This window comes from Myxocyprinus asiaticus, chromosome 23, assembly GCF_019703515.2.
Source record: "Myxocyprinus asiaticus isolate MX2 ecotype Aquarium Trade chromosome 23, UBuf_Myxa_2, whole genome shotgun sequence".
NCBI lineage: Eukaryota > Metazoa > Chordata > Actinopteri > Cypriniformes > Catostomidae > Myxocyprinus > Myxocyprinus asiaticus.
Window position 1 is genome coordinate 20006594 of NC_059366.1, and position 19704 is coordinate 20026297.

At 38.0% G+C, this 19704-nt stretch overlaps 1 protein-coding gene across 3 annotated transcripts in view; it reads right to left on the minus strand.

Annotated features, from left to right (window-relative positions):
- Positions 1-17126, minus strand: part of LOC127414182 (S1 RNA-binding domain-containing protein 1-like) — a 79478-nt gene extending 62352 nt beyond the window's left edge. Inside the window, exons 1-13 of one of the 3 annotated variants that reach the window (XM_051651987.1) lie at positions 17027-17126; positions 15816-15909; positions 15503-15590; positions 14371-14656; positions 11656-11907; positions 11234-11400; positions 10843-10960; positions 10595-10733; positions 9803-9899; positions 9455-9617; positions 3592-3695; positions 1989-2096; positions 1690-1847 (exon numbers count right to left, since the gene is read on the minus strand). In XM_051651987.1, the coding sequence (XP_051507947.1) occupies positions 1690-1847; positions 1989-2096; positions 3592-3695; positions 9455-9617; positions 9803-9899; positions 10595-10733; positions 10843-10960; positions 11234-11400; positions 11656-11907; positions 14371-14656; positions 15503-15570 (1660 nt within the window). In that variant the 5' untranslated portion in view covers positions 15571-15590; positions 15816-15909; positions 17027-17126. Of the gene's footprint in view, positions 1-1689; positions 1848-1988; positions 2097-3591; positions 3696-9454; positions 9618-9802; positions 9900-10594; positions 10734-10842; positions 10961-11233; positions 11401-11655; positions 11908-14370; positions 14657-15502; positions 15591-15815; positions 15910-16226; positions 16315-17026 lie in introns of those variants that run through there. The other 2 variants (XM_051651986.1, XM_051651984.1) reach the window with 2 other exon arrangements.
- Between the last annotated feature and the right edge of the window lie 2578 nt (positions 17127-19704).

A 19704-nucleotide genomic window follows, 5' to 3' on the forward strand; every position in this document is an offset into this window, starting at 1 on the left:
AGCTGAAATAAATCATTCTCTCTACTATTACACTGACATTTCACATTCTTAAAATAGTGATTCTAACTGACCTAAGACAGGGAATTTTTTTTACAATTAAATGTCAGGAATTGTGATAAACTGAGTTTAAATGTATTTGGCTAAGATGTATGTAAACTTCTGACTTCAACTGTGTGTGTGTGTGTGTGTGTGTGTGTGTGTGTGTGTATATATATATATATATAATGAAGATATCTCTATATTGGTGTGTGTGTGTATATATATATATATATATATATACACACACACCAATCAGCCACAACATTAAAACCACCTGCCTGGTCCCCCTCCTGCCACCAAAACAGCTCTGACCCATCGAGGCATGGACTCCACAAGACCTCTGAAGGTGTCCTGTGGTATCTGGCACCAAGAAGATAGCAGCAGATCCTTTAAGTCCTGTAAGTTGCAAGGTGGTGGGGCCTCCATGGATCGGACTTGTTGCACATCCCATAGATGCTCAATCGGTTTGAGATCTGGGGAATTTGGAGGCGAAGTCTACACCTTGAACTCAAACCATTCCTGAACAATTTTTGCAGTGTGGCAGGGCGCATTATACTGCTGAAAGAGGCCACAGCCATCAGATAATACCATTGCCATGAAGGGGTGTACGTGGCCTGCAACAATCTTTAGGTAGGTGGTACGTGTCAAAGTACCATCCACATGAATGCCAGGACCCAAGGTTTCCCAGCAGAATATTGCCCAGAGCATCACACTGCCTCTGCCAGCCTGCCTTCTTCCCATAGTGCATCCTGCTGCCATCTCTTCCCCAGGTAAACGACGCACACACACCCGGCCGTCCACATGATCTAAAAGAAAACGTGATTCATCAGACCAGGCCACCTTCTTCCATTGCTCCATGGTGCAGTTCTGACACTCGTGTGCCCATTTTAGGAGCTTTCGGAGGTGGACAGGGGTCAGCATGGGCACTCAGACCGGTCTGCGGCTATGCAGCCCCACACGCAGCAAGCTGCGATGCACTGTGTGTTCTGACACCTTTCTATCATGGCCAGCATTAAGTTTTTCAGCAATTTGTGCTATAGTAGCTCTTCTGTGGGATCGGACCAGACGGGCTAGCCTTCGCTCCACATGCGCATCAGTGAGCCTTGGGCGCCCATGACCCTGTCACCGGTTCTCGGTTGTCCTTCCTTGGACCACTTTTGGTAGGTACTAACCACTGCATACTGGTAACACCCCACAAGACCTGTAGTTTTGGAGAAGTTCTGACCCAATCATCTAGCCATCACAATTTGGCCCTTGTCAAAATCGCTCAGATTCTTACGCTTGCTCATTTTTCCTGCTTCCAACAAATGAAATTCAAGAACTGACTGTTCAGTTGCTGCCTAATATATCCCACCCCTTGATAGATGCCATTGTAATGAGATAATAAATGTTATTCACTTCACCTGTCAGTGGTTTTAATGCTGTGGCTGATCAGTGTATGTATACAGACACACACACAAATTTGTTAAAAGTAAAAAAGAATAATACCAAATTATAGGAGCCTAAATCATAAAAATAATAAGAATCTCCAGCACCTTTATTTATTAATCCAAACTTTTAAAACTGAGTGAAATACCTGCATGACAGCTTTCATAGTACACAAATCATACAGCATAACATATTTTTTCTAAATAAGTCTGGCACTCTTACTGGTTGGGGAAAGGATGGCCAGTTTGCAGCCATGGTGAAATCCCGGGTCCACTCCCATGATGACCCTCCCACGCACAGGACACATCAGAAGCCGCTGACGAAGATTACGAACAAACATGGCTACAGACTCTTTTTCTGCACTAGCAGTTAACTTAGTCCTGAGACAGGAAGCAAAAAAGGAGAAAAGCAGAAGCAAATGTTAAATAAAACATGTATTTGTGTGCTGAGTATTTAGCAGAATGTTAGAGAAAGAGGATAAGGAGGTAAAAAGGAAGCATTCCTATCAGGTGAGAACAAACCTGTAGCCTCGGCTGAGAAAGGGTAGAATGAACCTCTTATAAGAATCCTCAGCGGCATTCTTCAAAATCGTCATCAGTTCTGGCCGTGCAAATCCTTGTGGCCTCCACCTGCAAAACACATGGCAAACATGGGAGTATTTCAGTTTACACACTCATACATCACCCAAAAAAAGTCTCTAATTAATCATAATCTGACATTGGAATTGTGTAATAACTAAAAGGAAATAATCACTTCTAGGTTTCAATGTTTATGTAATTAGGTATAAAATTCTTATATTTGGAAAACATTATCAGGTGGTTGGGGGGGGTTCAAAGCAAAGTTGAAACTTTCTTTTTTATGAAAAAAAAATATTTTGCCACATAGTGTTACATGTAAAATGTACCTTGCATTTAAGCAAACAAATACTTTAATACCTTGCTTGACATTATACTTATCTTGGAAATACAATCTTTGGATTGCAAAAGAAGGAAAAAAACATTTTCAAATAGGTTAATTATGGATAAAATTTAAGTACATCAGTTTCACTTTCTCAAGCTTTACAAGAGAAAAATGTTGGGGTATGGTTAAAAAATACAGTAATATAATAAAAACGAATTATATATTCATAGAACTTTAAATTTATATTTAGTACATTTCATTGTATCTTTTAAAGCAGGAGATAACAGGGTTGATATTTCTGCATAAATAAATTAAAACCAAAATTTCAAAACATTTATGGCACATAGACTCACTAAGCACTTTATTAGGTACACCTGTACATCTACTAATTTATGTGATTATCTAATCAGCCAATCGTGTGGCAGCAGTGCAATGCAGAAAATCATGCAGAAAAGGGTCAGGAGCTTCAGTTAATGTTCACATCAACCATCAGAAAAGGGGAAAAATGTGACCTCAGTGGTTTTGACTGTAGCATGATTGTTGCTGCCAGACGGGCTGGTTTGAGTATTTCTGTAACTGCTGATCTCCTGGGATTTACACGCACAACAGTCTCTAGAGTATATAGATAATGGTGCCAGAAACAAAAAACATCCAGTGAGAGGCAGTTCTGCAGATGGAAATGCCTTGTTGGTGAGAGAGGTCAATGGAGAATGGCCAGACTGGTTCGAACTGACAGAAAGGCTACGGTAACTCAGATAACCCCTCTGTACAACTGTAGTAGTTTAGTAATTTAGTAGTAATTGTAATAGTGAGCAGAATAGCATCTCAGAATCCACAACATGTCAAACCTTGAGGCAGATGGGCTACAACAGCAGAAGACCACGTCGGAGACTTTATTAGGACCATAGTGTTCCAAATAAAGTGTTCAATGAGTGTATTTTTAACATTTAATATGAATTGTAACAAGCAGCAAGCATTAACATTGTTTAGAGACTTTGCCCTTTTAATGAGATTCTGTTCTTCATTAACAATCTTAATTTATTTTGAAATGAGCTCTGGGGCAATATTAAAACCTGTCGCTAACATCTTTCACACCTGGCAGTGTAAAAGTCAGCTGCCAAGCCACTGCCCATCAGACAGGCAACAGCACTGGGGAAGCAGCAGAAGATGAGGAGGGGTGCATGTGTGAGTGTTGTGGGTGTGTTTGGGGGGTGGCGTGCTGACCTGACGTTGATGCACCACCTACAGAAGTCATTCTTCACCCAGTCGGGGATGTTGACCTTCACTGTCAGAATCTTCAGATTCTCCCCACGGTTAATGGCTAACGTCTGAAACGAGAGAGTAACCTGTTGAGACAGCAGACACAAGGCGAGGCCCGATAGTGCACCGTCGGTACCACCACCTCCCGTTCTCTCCTAAAACAAGTCAGTGTGCACTAAGACACACTTGTGTCTCACTGAAAAACTCTGTGCCTCTCACACTTGTCCCATACTGGCCCTCTAAGGGAAAGTGACATGCTGAAATAGTTTTAAGTATCTGACCTTTTCTGAAGAAAACCTTTTGAAAATAAACAAGAGGGAAAAGATGACCCATCAATCTGGACTTGAAGCGGAAGAACCAAGCTGACAAATGCCACCAACCCCCTAAAAAAACACATGCACCCCTACCACTGCGAAGGCAGCCACCCCGTCTACACTGCTCAACAGCTAATGGCCTGATCAAGATGTGAATTAATGCAGCCAGAAATATGATGAAAATTATATTTCCATCTTTTGGCATTTCACCCCCTTAAGGCAGATGTTTACTTGGGTTTTATCATGCGATGTTCATTGCATTTGAAGTTTTGCATGAGATGAGGGAAATGTCAAACAAATATCAAACTTTTTTTTTTTTTATCCTGTCTCATTTCCAGCTTATTACAGTCATAAAGAATTTATACAATAATAGTCACCATAATGCATACATTAAACCAATCGTTTTCAATCATGCTATAAGAAAAATTACGAAGGCAAGACTTTGTATCCAAGTCTGCCAAGAAACTTCACTGCAGTGCAATAATACTACATTGAGAGAAAACAAACATTTCTTTAAAATATATACAGTATGTGAGAATGGCTTTTTAACTAAAACAGCTGCTAAAAATAGGCTACACATTTATCTAAGAGAAACTTCCTCCTGTGAGTCATGTCATCACTCAGCCAGTATTAAAATTATTTTTAGATTAGATTTACCTTTTGTTACCAAAAACCTTAGAGTGATCACCCAAAAATTCCTATTCAGAAATTTGAACATTTGAAAAGGCAATTTTTCACAGATTCAGGTTAAGTGTCATATTTCAGACACATTCAGCTTCAACACTTTTCCATGCCAGTGCAGGACATGACATTTTAAAACAGAGGAGGGGTGAAAACTTTAGTCTAAATATTCAACATATCATGTTCCTCAATAACAATGAAATCATAATTGGAAAAATATGAGGAATGTAAGCGAGAGAAATGAATATTATTCTAAAGACTGAGCTATTCCGATTCAATATTTTTTCACCAAATAAAGGCAATGCCATTGTCATGGAACAGAGCGATAGAGGATGGTCTCTACAAAAACAGAGAGAATGGATGAACTTTTCACTTCCTATCTTTGCATGCACAGAAAAACAAACATACACAACATGGGGCTTACAATACACCACTGATCATTCTCCATACCAAATAAATATAATCATATGCTTTACCAAGCATTTTTCACTAAGTTTTATAAAAACGTTTGATGGTTTAGCACTGAAAATATTGTAGCAGATCTATCATAAGCTCAAACTAACAAAGAACAGAAAGTAAAACCGCATTTCATTCATTCTACTAATTGCAGAATAACTGAAATGTATAGATTTTTCACGATTTTTTTAGTGTGTGATCTGGTGGAAAAAGAATTCACATTTCGTATTTGCATGTACATATGTATTTGTACACATTTCGAACAAAATTCATATTTGTCCATATATGTAAAAACAAAAAAAAAAATACAGCAATGTTTGCTGCCTTTTTAACTAAAAAATAACTAAGCAAGTATTGTTAGCAATGTGATATAACAAAGAAAAACCTGTAAGGGTAAAAAAATATATATATATATATATATTATTAAATAAAATCTATTATACATCTCATTAAAGAATATATTCTTTTTTTATTTTTTAAGAAAAATATTTTTCACACAATTACATGACACATCACATAAACCGAGCCTCAGTTCAGACAGAGCAGGACTAAGAATCCTCTCACCACCTGTATGCTACAATTAGCCTCTTAAACCTCTCTTTATATATACATTTACAGAAGTAAGCTAACCTATATTTCAGAGGGCTGCTCCTCTTCTCAGTTAAAATAATATATATTTTAAAATTCTTGTGAGAAATAGTGGGCACAGAAGCGAAGGATGATTGAAAAATGCTGATGCACTTTTGAAGTACAAACTAATCTCAACCATTACTATGTCTTTCCTCTAAGAAATAATTTTAAAATGAATAATAATGTTCAATTAAGCAAAAAATATATATATAAAAAATACAGTCCATATGAATGGAAAAAAGTCTATTTAAACATATATTTACAATTCATAAAACTGCTCCATTTCTCGCTAGCCTCCAATTTACCTTATATACAAAATAAATAATTAAAAACAAATATTATTTGCTCTAATCAGATTATTAAATTATTGCTGAACAAACAGCTGAACTATCATTAATGTCAGAATTAATTGCCAGTAGGCACAAGGTCTCCATGCCTAAAACATGTCTACGTCAAGAGGCAGACAATTATTTTTTATTTATCAACACACAATAAAATGTAAACCCCACTGATTTCAAGTAATCTTGATTCTGCATGATTTTTTTCCAGTCTTTCCATGTATGACTTACTTTAGCAACCACAAGTTAATAAAACTTTTTTAAAAATACACACTTTCTGCATAATAATAAATCATCAATGTACCAACCTGTTCACCCTTATGATACAAACACGTGAACCCCACGCATACACATATGCACGCGCGCACATCTGTCCTTAATAAACTCTCACAAATGATGTGTTAAATTAAACAAGCAAGTACGTGTGTATACACATGCCTCCTGTCAAAATACATTCTACACTCTTCCTCAGTAAAGCCATGAAAAGGTTCATTTTAGCCGGAGTGTGACAGCTCACAGGTCACGGCAAACTCAAATTAACACTCACTGACAATCCACGTCAGCAGATTAACAACGGGTAAACTGTATGCTTCATAGGCGATCTCTCCACCACTCATTCATTCACTCATTCTGCCTCTCGTTCTGTATTTGTCTCTCTCCCTCATTCCCCTATCCCCCCACTTCTCATAGAGCCCATGAGCGGCTGTCATCATCAAGCAGTGTCTGTCAATCCTAGCCTTTAATCCAGAGACACGTGGATGGGGACGTGTCACATATGTTAAGAGGGGGAGATTGGGAATGACTGGAGGACAGGGGAAGGGGTGAGAGAAACAAATAGAGGGAGAAAAGGATGACAGAGTCACTGTGACATGTGGCCCACAACCAACTCTGAGTAACCGGGTACCGTGGAGTGAGAGAGGGGGAAGGGGACACCATTGACACGAAGACGTACAGTTAAACACCACTGACAGAAGAGCTTTGAAGAGTGGCATGAGGACTTGTGTATATGGTAGAATGCTGTTGTTGTGTGTGTGGACTGGTGAATTACAGTGCATTCAGAAAGTATTCAGATCCCTTCAATTTTTTCACATTTTGTCATGATGCAGCCTTATGCTAAAATGCTTTAACTTATAAGGCTGAAACGATTAGTCGACATTATAGATAAAAAAAATTGTCAACAAAAATTTCCATTGTCGAATAGTCGTTTGATCTCATTTAACGTAACACAAGATCATATAAAACTCTAACAATGACACGCGAGAGGAGCACCGTAGCTCATGCCTGATTGAGGAGAGGAAGAAAACGCAGCTCACGGTCCAGATGCACTCCAAACTTTCCAAACAGCATAAGGTGATGTAGATCACAAAGTATGAGGGAATTATAATGCAAAAATACAAAATAAGTAAATACACAAGCAGTGTCATCGTGAAATAAAGCAAAGCCGGATCTGCCATTCCGCTTGAGCAAAACTTGCCTGTCATTGTGTCTAAAAATGAAACAGCCCAGCGTTATATGTTTAATGCATCCTTTATTAAAGTTAAAATAATAAGGGGGCCTGGGTAGCTCAGCGAGTAAAGATGATGACTACCACCCCTTGAGTCGCGAGTTCGAATCCAGGGAGTGCTGAGTGACTCCAGCCAGGTCTCCTAAGCAACCAAATTGGCCCAGTTGCTAGGGAGGGTAGAGTCACATGGGGTAACCTCCTCATGGTCGATATAATGTGGTTCGCTCTCGGTGGGGGCACGTGGAGAGTTGTACGTGGACCACACGCGCTATGTCTCTGCGGTAACGTGCTCAACAAGCCACGTGATAAGATGCGCGGGTTGACGGTCTCAGACGCGGAGGCAGAGATTAGTCATCCGCCACCTGGATTGAGGCGAGTCACTACGCCACCACAAGGATTTAGAGCGCATTGGGAATTGGGCATTCCAAATTGGAGAGAAAAATAAAAAAGTTCAAATAGGGAAGAGGGTTGTGTAAATAAGCACAAACTCTGAAATTGGCATTTCTCTGTGCTGTCAGAGCCACTTATATGAGTCGGGTGAAAAACAGAGCAACAGAGTTTCAAACTTCTACTGGCTGATAAACCTTCTCACACGGAGACACTCATACTTCGCGCGTGTGCTGCAGCTAGATTTTAACATCTTACTTGTCTGTACTAAAACAATATCATGGTATACGTCAAACGCATTCGTATTCGCTCGCGGTCAGAAGAGTATACTCACAAAGGCAACGCAGTCAACCAGGCGCGAGCTGATCCGGAAATCGCAAAAATGAAGTATAACTGGGCCTTAACACCTTAGAAACTCCTGAATTAGTTAGAAACCAGATCTAGCAGTAAACACACATGGTCCTACACATTGAACCCTAGTGCTCACGTGGGCAATGTGAGTTTGAATCTGGCTCCTTATTCTGTGATTCCCCCTTTTCTCCTCATTATTTTCTGTCCTCTCTCCAATATCCACATGAGACTGAATCTTCAAGTAGGGTAACTTTTTCCTAGGATGATTTTAAAGAATAAATACTTAAAAATACAAAAAAAAAAAAAGATATATATATTTATAATAATTTTAGTTTTGAATATAATAACCTTTTAAAGAAAATAGCTTAATTTATGAAAATTTTACTCACATGTACACTTTACTCATTGCTGTCACCAATGCAACTGTTATTAACATCATGGCAAGCATTTAAGAGAACAACTGAGTTTTTTTTTGGGTTCTCATGTAAATGAGAAGTGATCATATTTCAGACAGAAGTGATCTGCCGATACAGAGGAGTGACAGTATGAATACAAGAAAACAAATTCATTTTGAGGTTTTTACATTTGATCTGAGAGTAGCTTTATTAGGTGTCATTACCAATTTGGTCAGTATTCAAGAATTTTAAGTTAACTGAGTTCTAGAAAACTTGTTGTGTCAGCAAGTCCAAGGCTTATCCACTTTTTTCCCAAAAAGTGAAAATTGTCATTACCATCACATTCAATATCATAAATCCACTCCTGGATCTTTAGTCCAGGACATGTGATTTTAAGTAGTCAAAAGCGCCCCTACTTGAAGAATGACCCATGAAAAAAGTGGCACTAAGGCCAAAATGACCAAATAGAAAGAAAATCAAGACAAAGTTTGATGAAAATGTTCCGTAAATCATAATAACTGCCATAAATTACAACATACTTAAATGTTGTCATCATATCTGATATTCTCAAATTATTTCCAAAAGAATCATGCAGAACATAGCAGTTTAAACATCTCATAGTGGAAAGATATAATTGCTGAAAAAAGCATTAGTAATGCTGCATTATTTTGCAACCACTGTATAAAAGAAGATAAAAAAAAATGGCTAGTGACCTGCAAGAGTCCTGACTGCAGAATGAAGCCAAGACCCAAGATAAGCAGGTGACCATACCTGATGGTGCTGAATACGCTGGATGTCGCAGGTGAAGTCAGTGTACAGGCTGAACTTGGCAATGTCCTTTGGTTTACTCTTCTGATTGCCTTGCTCCTGTTGCTGTTCTTTAAGGGCTGTTTTAGACACTGACGAGTGAATGGTCACCGCAGCCCTGTCACACCTTAGAGAACATACACATGTAGAGTCAAACACACACACACACACACACACATTGTGACTGACAGGTTAGATGTACAGGGTGATGCATGTATATAATGACAAGAGAGCCAGATAAAAAGATGATAATTAAGAGGGATTGAAGTGTAGTGAAAAATTGAGAAGTTGCTAAAATAATCAGTGGCTCACTGTGCTTGGACATAGGTGAGAGTCTCTTTGTCCTTAGCAATCATATCTGCCAGGATCTCCTGCACACCTGTGGCCACCTCTTCCAGGGTCGACAACCCTTTAAAAATAAAGGGAGCAAAACAAAACAGCTGTAATGCCACATAATGTTAAGTAATCACAGCCTTGCCTTGACTTATTAGAATAGCACTGCCTCCCATGAAAAGTTTTGTAATTTGAATTTATAGATTGCCTTGTTTATGATTTAATGCCATACCAGCTTCCATGACTTTTCCATGGTGAAAACCAGGTTAAACTGCAATTAAATGTATAGTGGTGAAAAGCCTATATAAGGTTTTATAAAAATAGATGGATTGAGAGATTAGAACATTTTGATTTAAAATAAATTAGAAAGTCTTGATTTAAAATAATTAGAAGGAGATAAGTATTTTGTCAATCTGCTGACATACAAGAGTGACATGTGGTGTTAACTGCCTATATGTATCAGCGCACAACATTACAAAAAATACTGAAGTACTTTGCTGCCCTCTATTGACCACATGTCTTTCATCGCTCTATTTTTATAAGACATAATGGCAATGGCAAAAATAATGATGTTGGGACCATTAATCACAGTTTCAAAAACTATTATTAAATGTTCAGTTAATGTACATTCTAAGCATATGACACTTTGATTTGAACACTGAGTTGTGGCACCTTGTGTTTGAGTACCAGCATTTATATTTTAACAGGTTGGTTGCTGCAGGTACAATTAAATTAACCTATTATCAATGCATGCAGTGATTTGTGTAATACCCTTTGTGTTGGGCTGGATTCTGGACTGCAGGTCCAGTGTCTGTGGTGCCTGAAGCAGAGCCTGTACAACAGGTTCCAGTCCTAGCTCCTTAGCTCGCCGGGCCTTGGATAACTTACTGCCCTTTTTATAAGGTGCATACTGAAGACAACACAGTAGTGCAAGCCATTATTAGATCACCTAGTCAGAAACTCACCAAATAGTCAGTTTTACAGTAATAAGCAAGCGCAGAAGCTTGTTCTGTTCTCACCACATGGTCTATTTCATCAGCTGATGTGCAGTTCTTCAGAGCCATTTCCAGCTCTAAAGTAAGTACTCCCTCCTTCTTTAGTGTTTGAGCAACAGACCTGCTCTTCTTTGCCACTGACCTAAGACACGCATATTATTCACTCTGTTAATTTCTTTATTTCAGTGTGGATTTGGTTTTCTTTTCATTTTGCTCTCATTAGGAAAAAAATGCAACACTAGTGTCAATTTAACTGTCAACTGAAGTAGAGAAAATGTTGCATTTAGCTGAATTAACGAGATCTAATTACAGGAACAATTAACTCCTATTATGGGGGTCTTTCAAATCTCTGCTGCCATCTACAGGTCACACTTGGTTTCAGTAATTACAAAGTGAACGTTTTGTCCTGTCTTACCGTAGCTCTTCCAGAGTGAGCTGCACGTCTCGAACAGCATCTGCATCCATATGGTTGATCATCTCCTTTCTATAGCGCACCATGAAGGGAATAGTGTTCTCCTCCTGCAAGAGCTGTGCAATGTTCTCACATACCCACTGCTCCACACCTGTCTTCTCAGCAAGAACCTAAACATGGGATAATACATATCTACTATCACTCCACATAACTGTTACAAATTTCAAAGAAAGTGGCACAAGATATTGCAAAGCAACTGCTCTAACTTGAGAATTTTTCTTTACCTTTAGAATATTCATATGGAAGTTTTAACTTATTTTTAAGGGGTCTTTGCTATAATTTGTTATATTGTTCTCATGAAAAATGTTCATAAAGTATGTGGTTCAAGAAATATTGTTAAGGAGCATTCTCAAGTAATAAACTACCTGAATGGGATTCCAATTCATCTGCAATTCCTCCATACAGGGATTTCCTGATTTTAATTTTATCGGTCTTCCCTGAGGGGCATTTGTGGTCCTCTGCTTCTTCTGAGCAGGTTCCTCGAAAGTGAAGCTGTCCTCTGGCTCCTCTTTTTTTACTTTGGAGAGATGTTGGCTGGATGATGGCCCTTCATCTGGCATATCTCCTAAGATAGCTGCGTTATTACTGAACTCTCTGCTCAGGTTGATGGATAACCTCTAAAACAAGCAACAAGTTGGAATGCAGTAAGTGGTTTGAGTACACAGTCTTAGTGTTGGTAAAAATACCAACCAATAATTTCTTTGAATTTCTGACCTGCAGTTAAAGGGGTCATGACATCAGGAATACAATTTTCCTTGATCTTTTGACAAGAGGTCATTGTACTATAAAAACATACTGTAAGTTTCAGAACATAAAACTTCCTCTGCACTCTAAAAAGAGCATGTTTTTTGTTTTTGTTTTTTCTCCCAATTTGGAATGCCCAATGGTGCCTCGTGGTGGCGTAGTGACTCGCCTCAATCTGGGTGGCGGAGGACGAATCTCAGCTGCCTCCGCGTCTGAGACCGTCAATCCGTGCATCTTATCATGTGGCTTGTTGAGCGAGTTACCGCGGAGATATAGCACGTGTGGAGGCTTCACGCCATCCACCGCGGCGTCCACGCTCAACTCACCACGCGCCCCACCGAGAGCGAACCACATTATAACGATCACGAGGAGGTTACCCCGTGTGACTCTACCTTCCCTCGCAACCGGCTGGAGTCACTCAGCATGCCCTGAGATTTGAACTAGCGAACTCCAGGGGTGGTAGCCAGTGTCTTTACCACTGAGCTACCCAGGCCCCAAAGAGAGCATTTGTTAAAACCAAGCTGCCAAAACGACTCATCCTCTACTTCCTCCACTGTGGTAGACATGTGTATGCCGCCACAACAACACATCAAAACCTACTTTGCATTATGACCTACATAGCCCCGCCCAGTAGCGTGAGCAGTGAGATGGCAAGATGTGTGTTAGACTTCATGCAGCGCTGCGCAAACCGTTCGGCACCGAACATGAAGCAGTGCATGTCAGACAGAAATGTTGTCTGACTTGAGACAGCACCACCACCGCGTCACCGTGACGTAAGTACAGCAAGAGCGATTCAAGAGCAGCCGCCTCCAGAGGAGCTGGATGACTAGCTCTGATGACGACACATTTTATTCACGACTGGCCATGCTTACAATGTGACAACAATGACGTGAGTTTCATGGGCTGCATTCGCAATTGAATACTTCACATACTACTCTTACTACTACTGCTATGTCAGTCTATAGCAGAAATAAGAGTAGTATGGTAGTATGCCATTACCATGGTGTTTATTCTGACACCTCAACTTCGGCAAAAACTCTCACAAATCCATGTTTTTATAACAGTACATGTTTATATAATTTTATATAAAATTAACATTATAAATGATTAAAAATACTGACTGCTTTATTAGAATTAAAATAATATAGGTTTTTATTGGACTTTCTCCTCTGTACACCAGCAGGAACTGTATTTAGCAGCACATAACCTTTTCAAATTAATAATGTTTCTGGTTGTTATATGTAAAATTCAAGCATCGGAATTCCAATTCATCTGCAATAAAGAAAGCAAACATTGCACGATCTGCTGTGACTGACAGGAAGCGCAAAGTGCTGCTAAAGCTCAGTAGGTCCTTAAAATTAATGGAGATTTCTCTTTTGAAGCTCCCAAAATCACAGACAGTCAGCATAAATGTCATTGATACGACTCCAGTGGTTAAATTAATGTCTTCTAAAGCGGCATGATCGCTTTTGGTGTGAAACAATATCAATATTTAAGTATTTTTTAACTATAATCCAACGTGAGGGTAAGCTTCATGAGAGGGTGGAGTCCAAACGGTCTCTCGAGTGATGTATTCGCATTGCAATGATACAGACGTAATCTCACGTTCTCCACTCGGTTGAGACATCCAGGATGAGCACACAAACGCACCACTGTGAGTAAAGAAACAAATATAAACCAAAACCAACCAAGCTTCTGTACAGCGTTCCTCCTCCTCACTTGTAAACAGCGCTTGCTCTTCTGGCTGTGACGCACTTGCGTCAGTTCTCGCGTGTTTTAAAATGCCAATGCAGTTACATCACACGTGCGTTCTGCTGCCAACCGGAAGCATGATTTAAAGTTTTAAAAAAAGTACTCAAACATTTAGCTTTTTCGCACCAAAAGCGATCATGACGCTTTAGAAGACATTCATTTAACAGCTGGTGTCGTTTGGATGACGTTTATGCTGACTGTCTGTGATTTTTAGAGCTTCAAAAAAGAAATCTCCATTCACTTGCATTTTAAGTACCTAATGAGCTGAGATATTTATTTATTTATTTTTTATGTGTTCTGGTGGAGGGAGAAAGAAAGTCAAACACACCTGGGATATCATGAGGGAGAGTAAATAATAAAATAATTTTTGAGTAAACTATCCCTTTAAGACATTTTATTAACCCATTGAGTCGACTGAACTTCTATACCTCACAGCTTTGTTTTCATTTATAGAATATTTGGTCAACTTGCTGCTGACTTCAATTAAAAACCAAATACCATATAGATGCTGAGTAAGTCTGATGAATTGTAGTTAGCCTTGTCCACACTAAAAAAACATAGCACAAGCATTACTGATGACTTACCTCCTCTTTAACCGTCACATGCTGCTGTGAGTCAGGGTTCGTAATACTTGCAACCTCATTTTGTTGCTCTGTATTAGGCTTCTTCTTCCCTTTAGGAACCCGCACAGCTCTTGGCTTCCTCTCAGCTTTAGGTTTTGGCTCTTTAGGTTTGGCCACCCTCTTGGTGACTTGTTTCTTTTCAGCCATTGCATCTTTTCCCTTTTGGCGTCTTCCTTTCGTTTTGCCTTGATTCAAATTTGGTAACCATTCCTCTGGCTCTGCACTGTCATCTTTTTGATTGCCTGTCCTGTAATAAAGTCCCACTTTAATTTCATCCAGCATACAGGTAGAATAACAGTAGAAGAAGGCCCTTTATTTACAAATCACTTAATAAAATAGTTTTGTGTAAGAGAAAGAAAAAGGGAAAAATTCTGTTTTTGTGTGTTAGTATAGCAACATCCACGACCACCAATCCTTTATTCTGCAAGAAAACTTGGATACAATTAGAGATGTATGTGTTCTTGATCAATTATAGCTGAACAGATACGGCCCACATCCAAACAGTATGGAGTGAAAATGCATATTTCAGAGAAGGCTTCCAAACATTGTATCAAAGTATTTTTTTGTTTTTGTTTTTTGATAGGTGCCATGATTTGATTGGAGTGTGGCTTGCGCACCTGAGCATTCTCACAGAGACTAATTTATTCACTACGGTTTCAAAGCCGCTGCTTTAGGCAGACCGCCAGCTCTTAACTTCAGGTGTGGCTTTTTGGTTTCGTTTTCATTTTGTGGATCCCTACATTAAATTGTGCAATGCCACATTCATGGATTTGCTCTCACGACTGACTGACACATACTGATAATGTAGTTTTTTGGCTATACTGTTAATAAACATTTTGTATCATACTCATCCTTTTCACCTCCCCTTTATGTCACATCTTTGAGCTGGGTGTAACGTGGTTAAAGAGCGATAGGACACCAGTCAAATTCATCTATGAGTTCAGATGTTTTCAATACTGTTAACATGGTTCCAGAAATAGAAATTTGCTATAAATAGCCATTTCTATTTTTCACAAGAATGTTACTTACACTTGAAACCGAATAATAAAAAAGTGCTGCTGCTGGATTGTACAAAGTAAAATTAAAAACTCACATGTCATCGGATTCATCATCCGTTGTTGGCTCTTTATACATCTTTGCTGTTCTTGTTCTTCGAAGCATCTTTGTCTGGAGACTAACAACTGAAACACAAAAGCTATTAGTGGAAATGCCATTGTGCTCGTAAATGATAAAGAATGAGAGGGAATGTTACAGCATTGTCTAAACGTTTATGAGAAGTCATGCAACTAAAAAAGTAATATCTAAAACTATCACGTTTAAGTGTGGCATCAGACATGTAACAACTGTTATGTATTATAATGGTATATTATATTAGATGTGAACTTGTTTTGAAGATTTTTTTTCACCTTAAATCACACAAAAGGACTGGAGCTGAATGTCTCTTCAACCAAATAATGTTATTAAATCAATTTTCCAATCAACTCCCGCCGGAGGACGATCCTGTATGAAAGTATAATCAATATTTCATCAAATTTCTTCTAACATAACCTAACAGCGTTAGTTATCAAGTCTACAAACAGCTTGCTGCACAATGCTAAAGCGTGTTTAACACTGATAAGTCTAGCGATAATATATTATGGGGGGGAATAGAGAAATCTGTGTCTCTGTAATCTCTTGAAACACATTTTGAATTTAGCGCGCGAGCGAGCGTGTAAGTGTAATTTGACTGATGCTCTACAAATGAATGGCGATTAAATCAGAGCTGTTCAGCCTCAGAAAACGATGACAGAAGTGTTAAAACCAATAAGAAATCTTACGATGTTCTTTTGACAGATATCACCCACGACACGACTGAATCAAGATTTGTTTCCTCAGCGACGTCACAAGCCGGAAGTGACGTACCTCTAAAATAAAATAATCTAAAATAAATGTCCGTCTGCATTTTTCTTCAAAACAGGGCTTCATCAACAAATAACTTCAACAATGAAATTCTAATAAATATTATTTTCAAGATAAAATCTCACAAGATAACATTTCGTATTGTATTTATCGTTTAGTTTTGAAGTATGACGATACACGTCAATTATGTCACAGTTTTTTAGATAACTATTCATTTGTGTACTGCAGTAAAACAATGCAATGTATGCAAACTTCTTTGTGATTACTGAGATTAAGCGATTAGGCTAATATTCGGCTGGTCATGTGATCTCAACATGGCTGCCCCCATGAGGGGACCCACACTGTGTAGAATAAAACAGCTTTTATAAAGTTACTGATATTACTGACTGGAGTTTTCGTCTCATGTGAGTGCTTATGATTTGTTAAAACCATTGGCCACCCCCACCATGCAAAACCTGAAAACTGGTCAGCAAACTCTGTAAAGATTTGATCTGGGGCAAAAAAAGTCATGAAAAAAAGGTTTACTGCAGTCTTTTTAAAAATATAATGTAACAAATATTAGCAAGACAGTAAAAACATATTATAAATATGAGGGGAACAGATTAATCCAATTCACTTCAGACATTCTAATATTTCTGAAGATGTTGAAGTGCATAATGTTTACATAGCCACAGTTCAGAGCAGAGCTCTGAAGAAACAGCTGTCTAGCAGATATTACTTGGTGTTTCTGTGTCATGTCCTCAGTGACTGCACAAATGTCCTGTAATGATAAGGAAGACATTCATTATTCATTTATTATATTTTATTTATAAATGTAATTCATGAACACTGAAGTATGTACAAAGCTGTGAAGAGGAACTATACTGTGAAGAACTGTCCATCATCCAAAACTTGAGTTTTCAGACTAGAGCCACTGTAAGAGAAGCCAGCAAGAAGCTAAGAGGTAGAACTACAAAGGGGCTATAGCTCTCCTTGACCATTTAAGACTGTGTATAAAAAATAATTGCTTGCAAACTTCATAGATCTGGCTTAGAATAGAGTGGCAAGAGCAAAACCTTTGTTGAGTACAATGAGGCTGAAATATTAAAATAACCGGAATGTTATTATGATCACTCAAAGTTTTAACATCACCCAAACCAGTTGCATTAGTTTCAGTATGTTTGAAATTGTTTTAACAAAACACAAACATGTAGGCTAAATGTGCTTACAGTGTTGTTACTGGAGGACATTGATTTGCACTTGGGTAATTATATTAAAGATATCTTATTTTATTTCATTTATGTGTTTATTTTGGGTGGCATTGTGGCTCATTGGGTAGCACTGTTGCCAGCAAGAAGGTCCCTGGTTCGAGTCCCAGCTCACCCAGACCAGCTCCATTTTCCCCCACAGTCCAAAAGCAGGTCAAGTAAATTGGAAACTCTAAATTGCCCATAGATGTATAATAGTGTGAGTGTGAATGTGTATGTACTGTATGTGTGTGTTAGCCCTGTGATGGACTGGCCACTTGTCCAAGGTGTTCCCCTGCTTTTGGTCAGAAACAGCTGGGATAGGCTCCAGCACACCCCACGACCCTGCATTGGACTATAGAAGATGGATGGATGTTTTTATTTTAAAAACTGAAATAAATAAATGAAGCATGTTCAGTGCATATAGTGTTTATTTATTAAATATACAACTAATTAACTTACAGGTTGCAACTGAGAACATAGACCAGAGTGACAACAAAAACTGAATTGCCCTGATATGAAAATATTGTAATAAACCAGTTTGGGATTGAATCCAGGTCACCTACGTGTGTAACCTTGGATCCAGTGCAGAGGAGATTGCTTCCTTGAGAGGCAATCCAAAAAGATAATGCAAATATTTTCCACCCTCACTCTGACCCTCTGTCAGCAATGCTTTTTTTTTTTTTTTTTTTTTTAATTTATTTATTTTTAATTTATTTATTTTTTATTTATTTATTTATTTTTTGGTGCTGGCCATCTCACTGCTCATAGCTTTATTATTATTATTATTACTCCACCATATTCACACAAACTCGCAATTCAAGTTAAATCTTTGAGATAACTGCTTAATGGGATACATTCTGTGTAGTATTTTAAATTATACTTCTCTAACTTTATTTTTTTATGAAGAATTGATTTGTTATGGTCTAGACTTTTTCCAGTTAATACTTTCAAATATAGATGTCCAAAAACTGCTGAACATGGCACATACACTACCGGTCAAAGGTTTTGAAACACTTACTCATTCTTTATTATAATTTATTTTCACATTTTAGAATAATAATAAAGTCATCAAAACTATGGAATAACATAAATGGAACTATGGTAATTATGTTGTGACTAAACAAAATCCAAAATAAATCAAAACTGTGTTATATTTTAGCATCTTCAAAGTAGTCACCCTCTACCTAGAATTTGCAGACATGTACTCTTGACATTTTCTCAACCAACTTCTTGAGGTATCACCCTGGGATGCTTTTTAAACAGTATTGAAGGAGTTCCCATCTATGTTGGGCACTTATTGGCTGCTTTTCTTTATTATTTGGTCCAAGTCATCAATTTCAAAAACTTTTTTATTTTAAATTAAATGTTAGTTTTTATAAAGAAATAAATTAATATGGTGGCACAATTATATTTTTGTCTACAAAACTAATTTCAAACATTTAAGCATACGCCTTCAGATCAAAAGATTTTTAAGATCATGAGAAACATTTCAGTCAAGTGTTTCAAAACTTTTGACCGGTAGTGTAATTCCTTTTAAACAGCTTCCTAATATATTTATTAATAATAGTAATAGACTCTCACAGCTGGGCGGGGCTACGGAGGTGGTAAGGTAAAGTAAGCATCGATGTGTTGTTGTGGAGGAGGTCAGATGGAAATAGGGTTGCCACTTTTGAAGTTTTAAAATAAGGGACACTTAAATGAGGTGTGTGTGTGGGGGGGGGATTATGGCCCCTGACCACTACAGTTTTAGCAATAAATGCACAAAGAGTTAATATGCGTTATTAATAAAAAAATTGTATACCCTTTCTTATATGCTGAAATTAGAAATTTCTTGACCCCTGACTTATAAATAAAATACATCTTTTATATGTTAAAAATAGATTTATTTTTCTCTTTTTGATTATTTGTCTCTTTTATCTTATTTATTTATAAATTTTGGTTGGTTTATACGTATTTTTTTTTCTTCCTTCACCTGTACTTGTCTTTATGACTGATTGTGATTGTATTCATACACTATTTGATCTTAATGAACATTTATATAGAAAAAAATCCACAGTTTTAGCACCATTTGTGGACTTTTCTGATGGCCCTTCACCCACCATAGCACATTTTCCAACTTATATCAATGTTAAAGTAGCGATCTGGAATGATTTCACCATGACGCCAT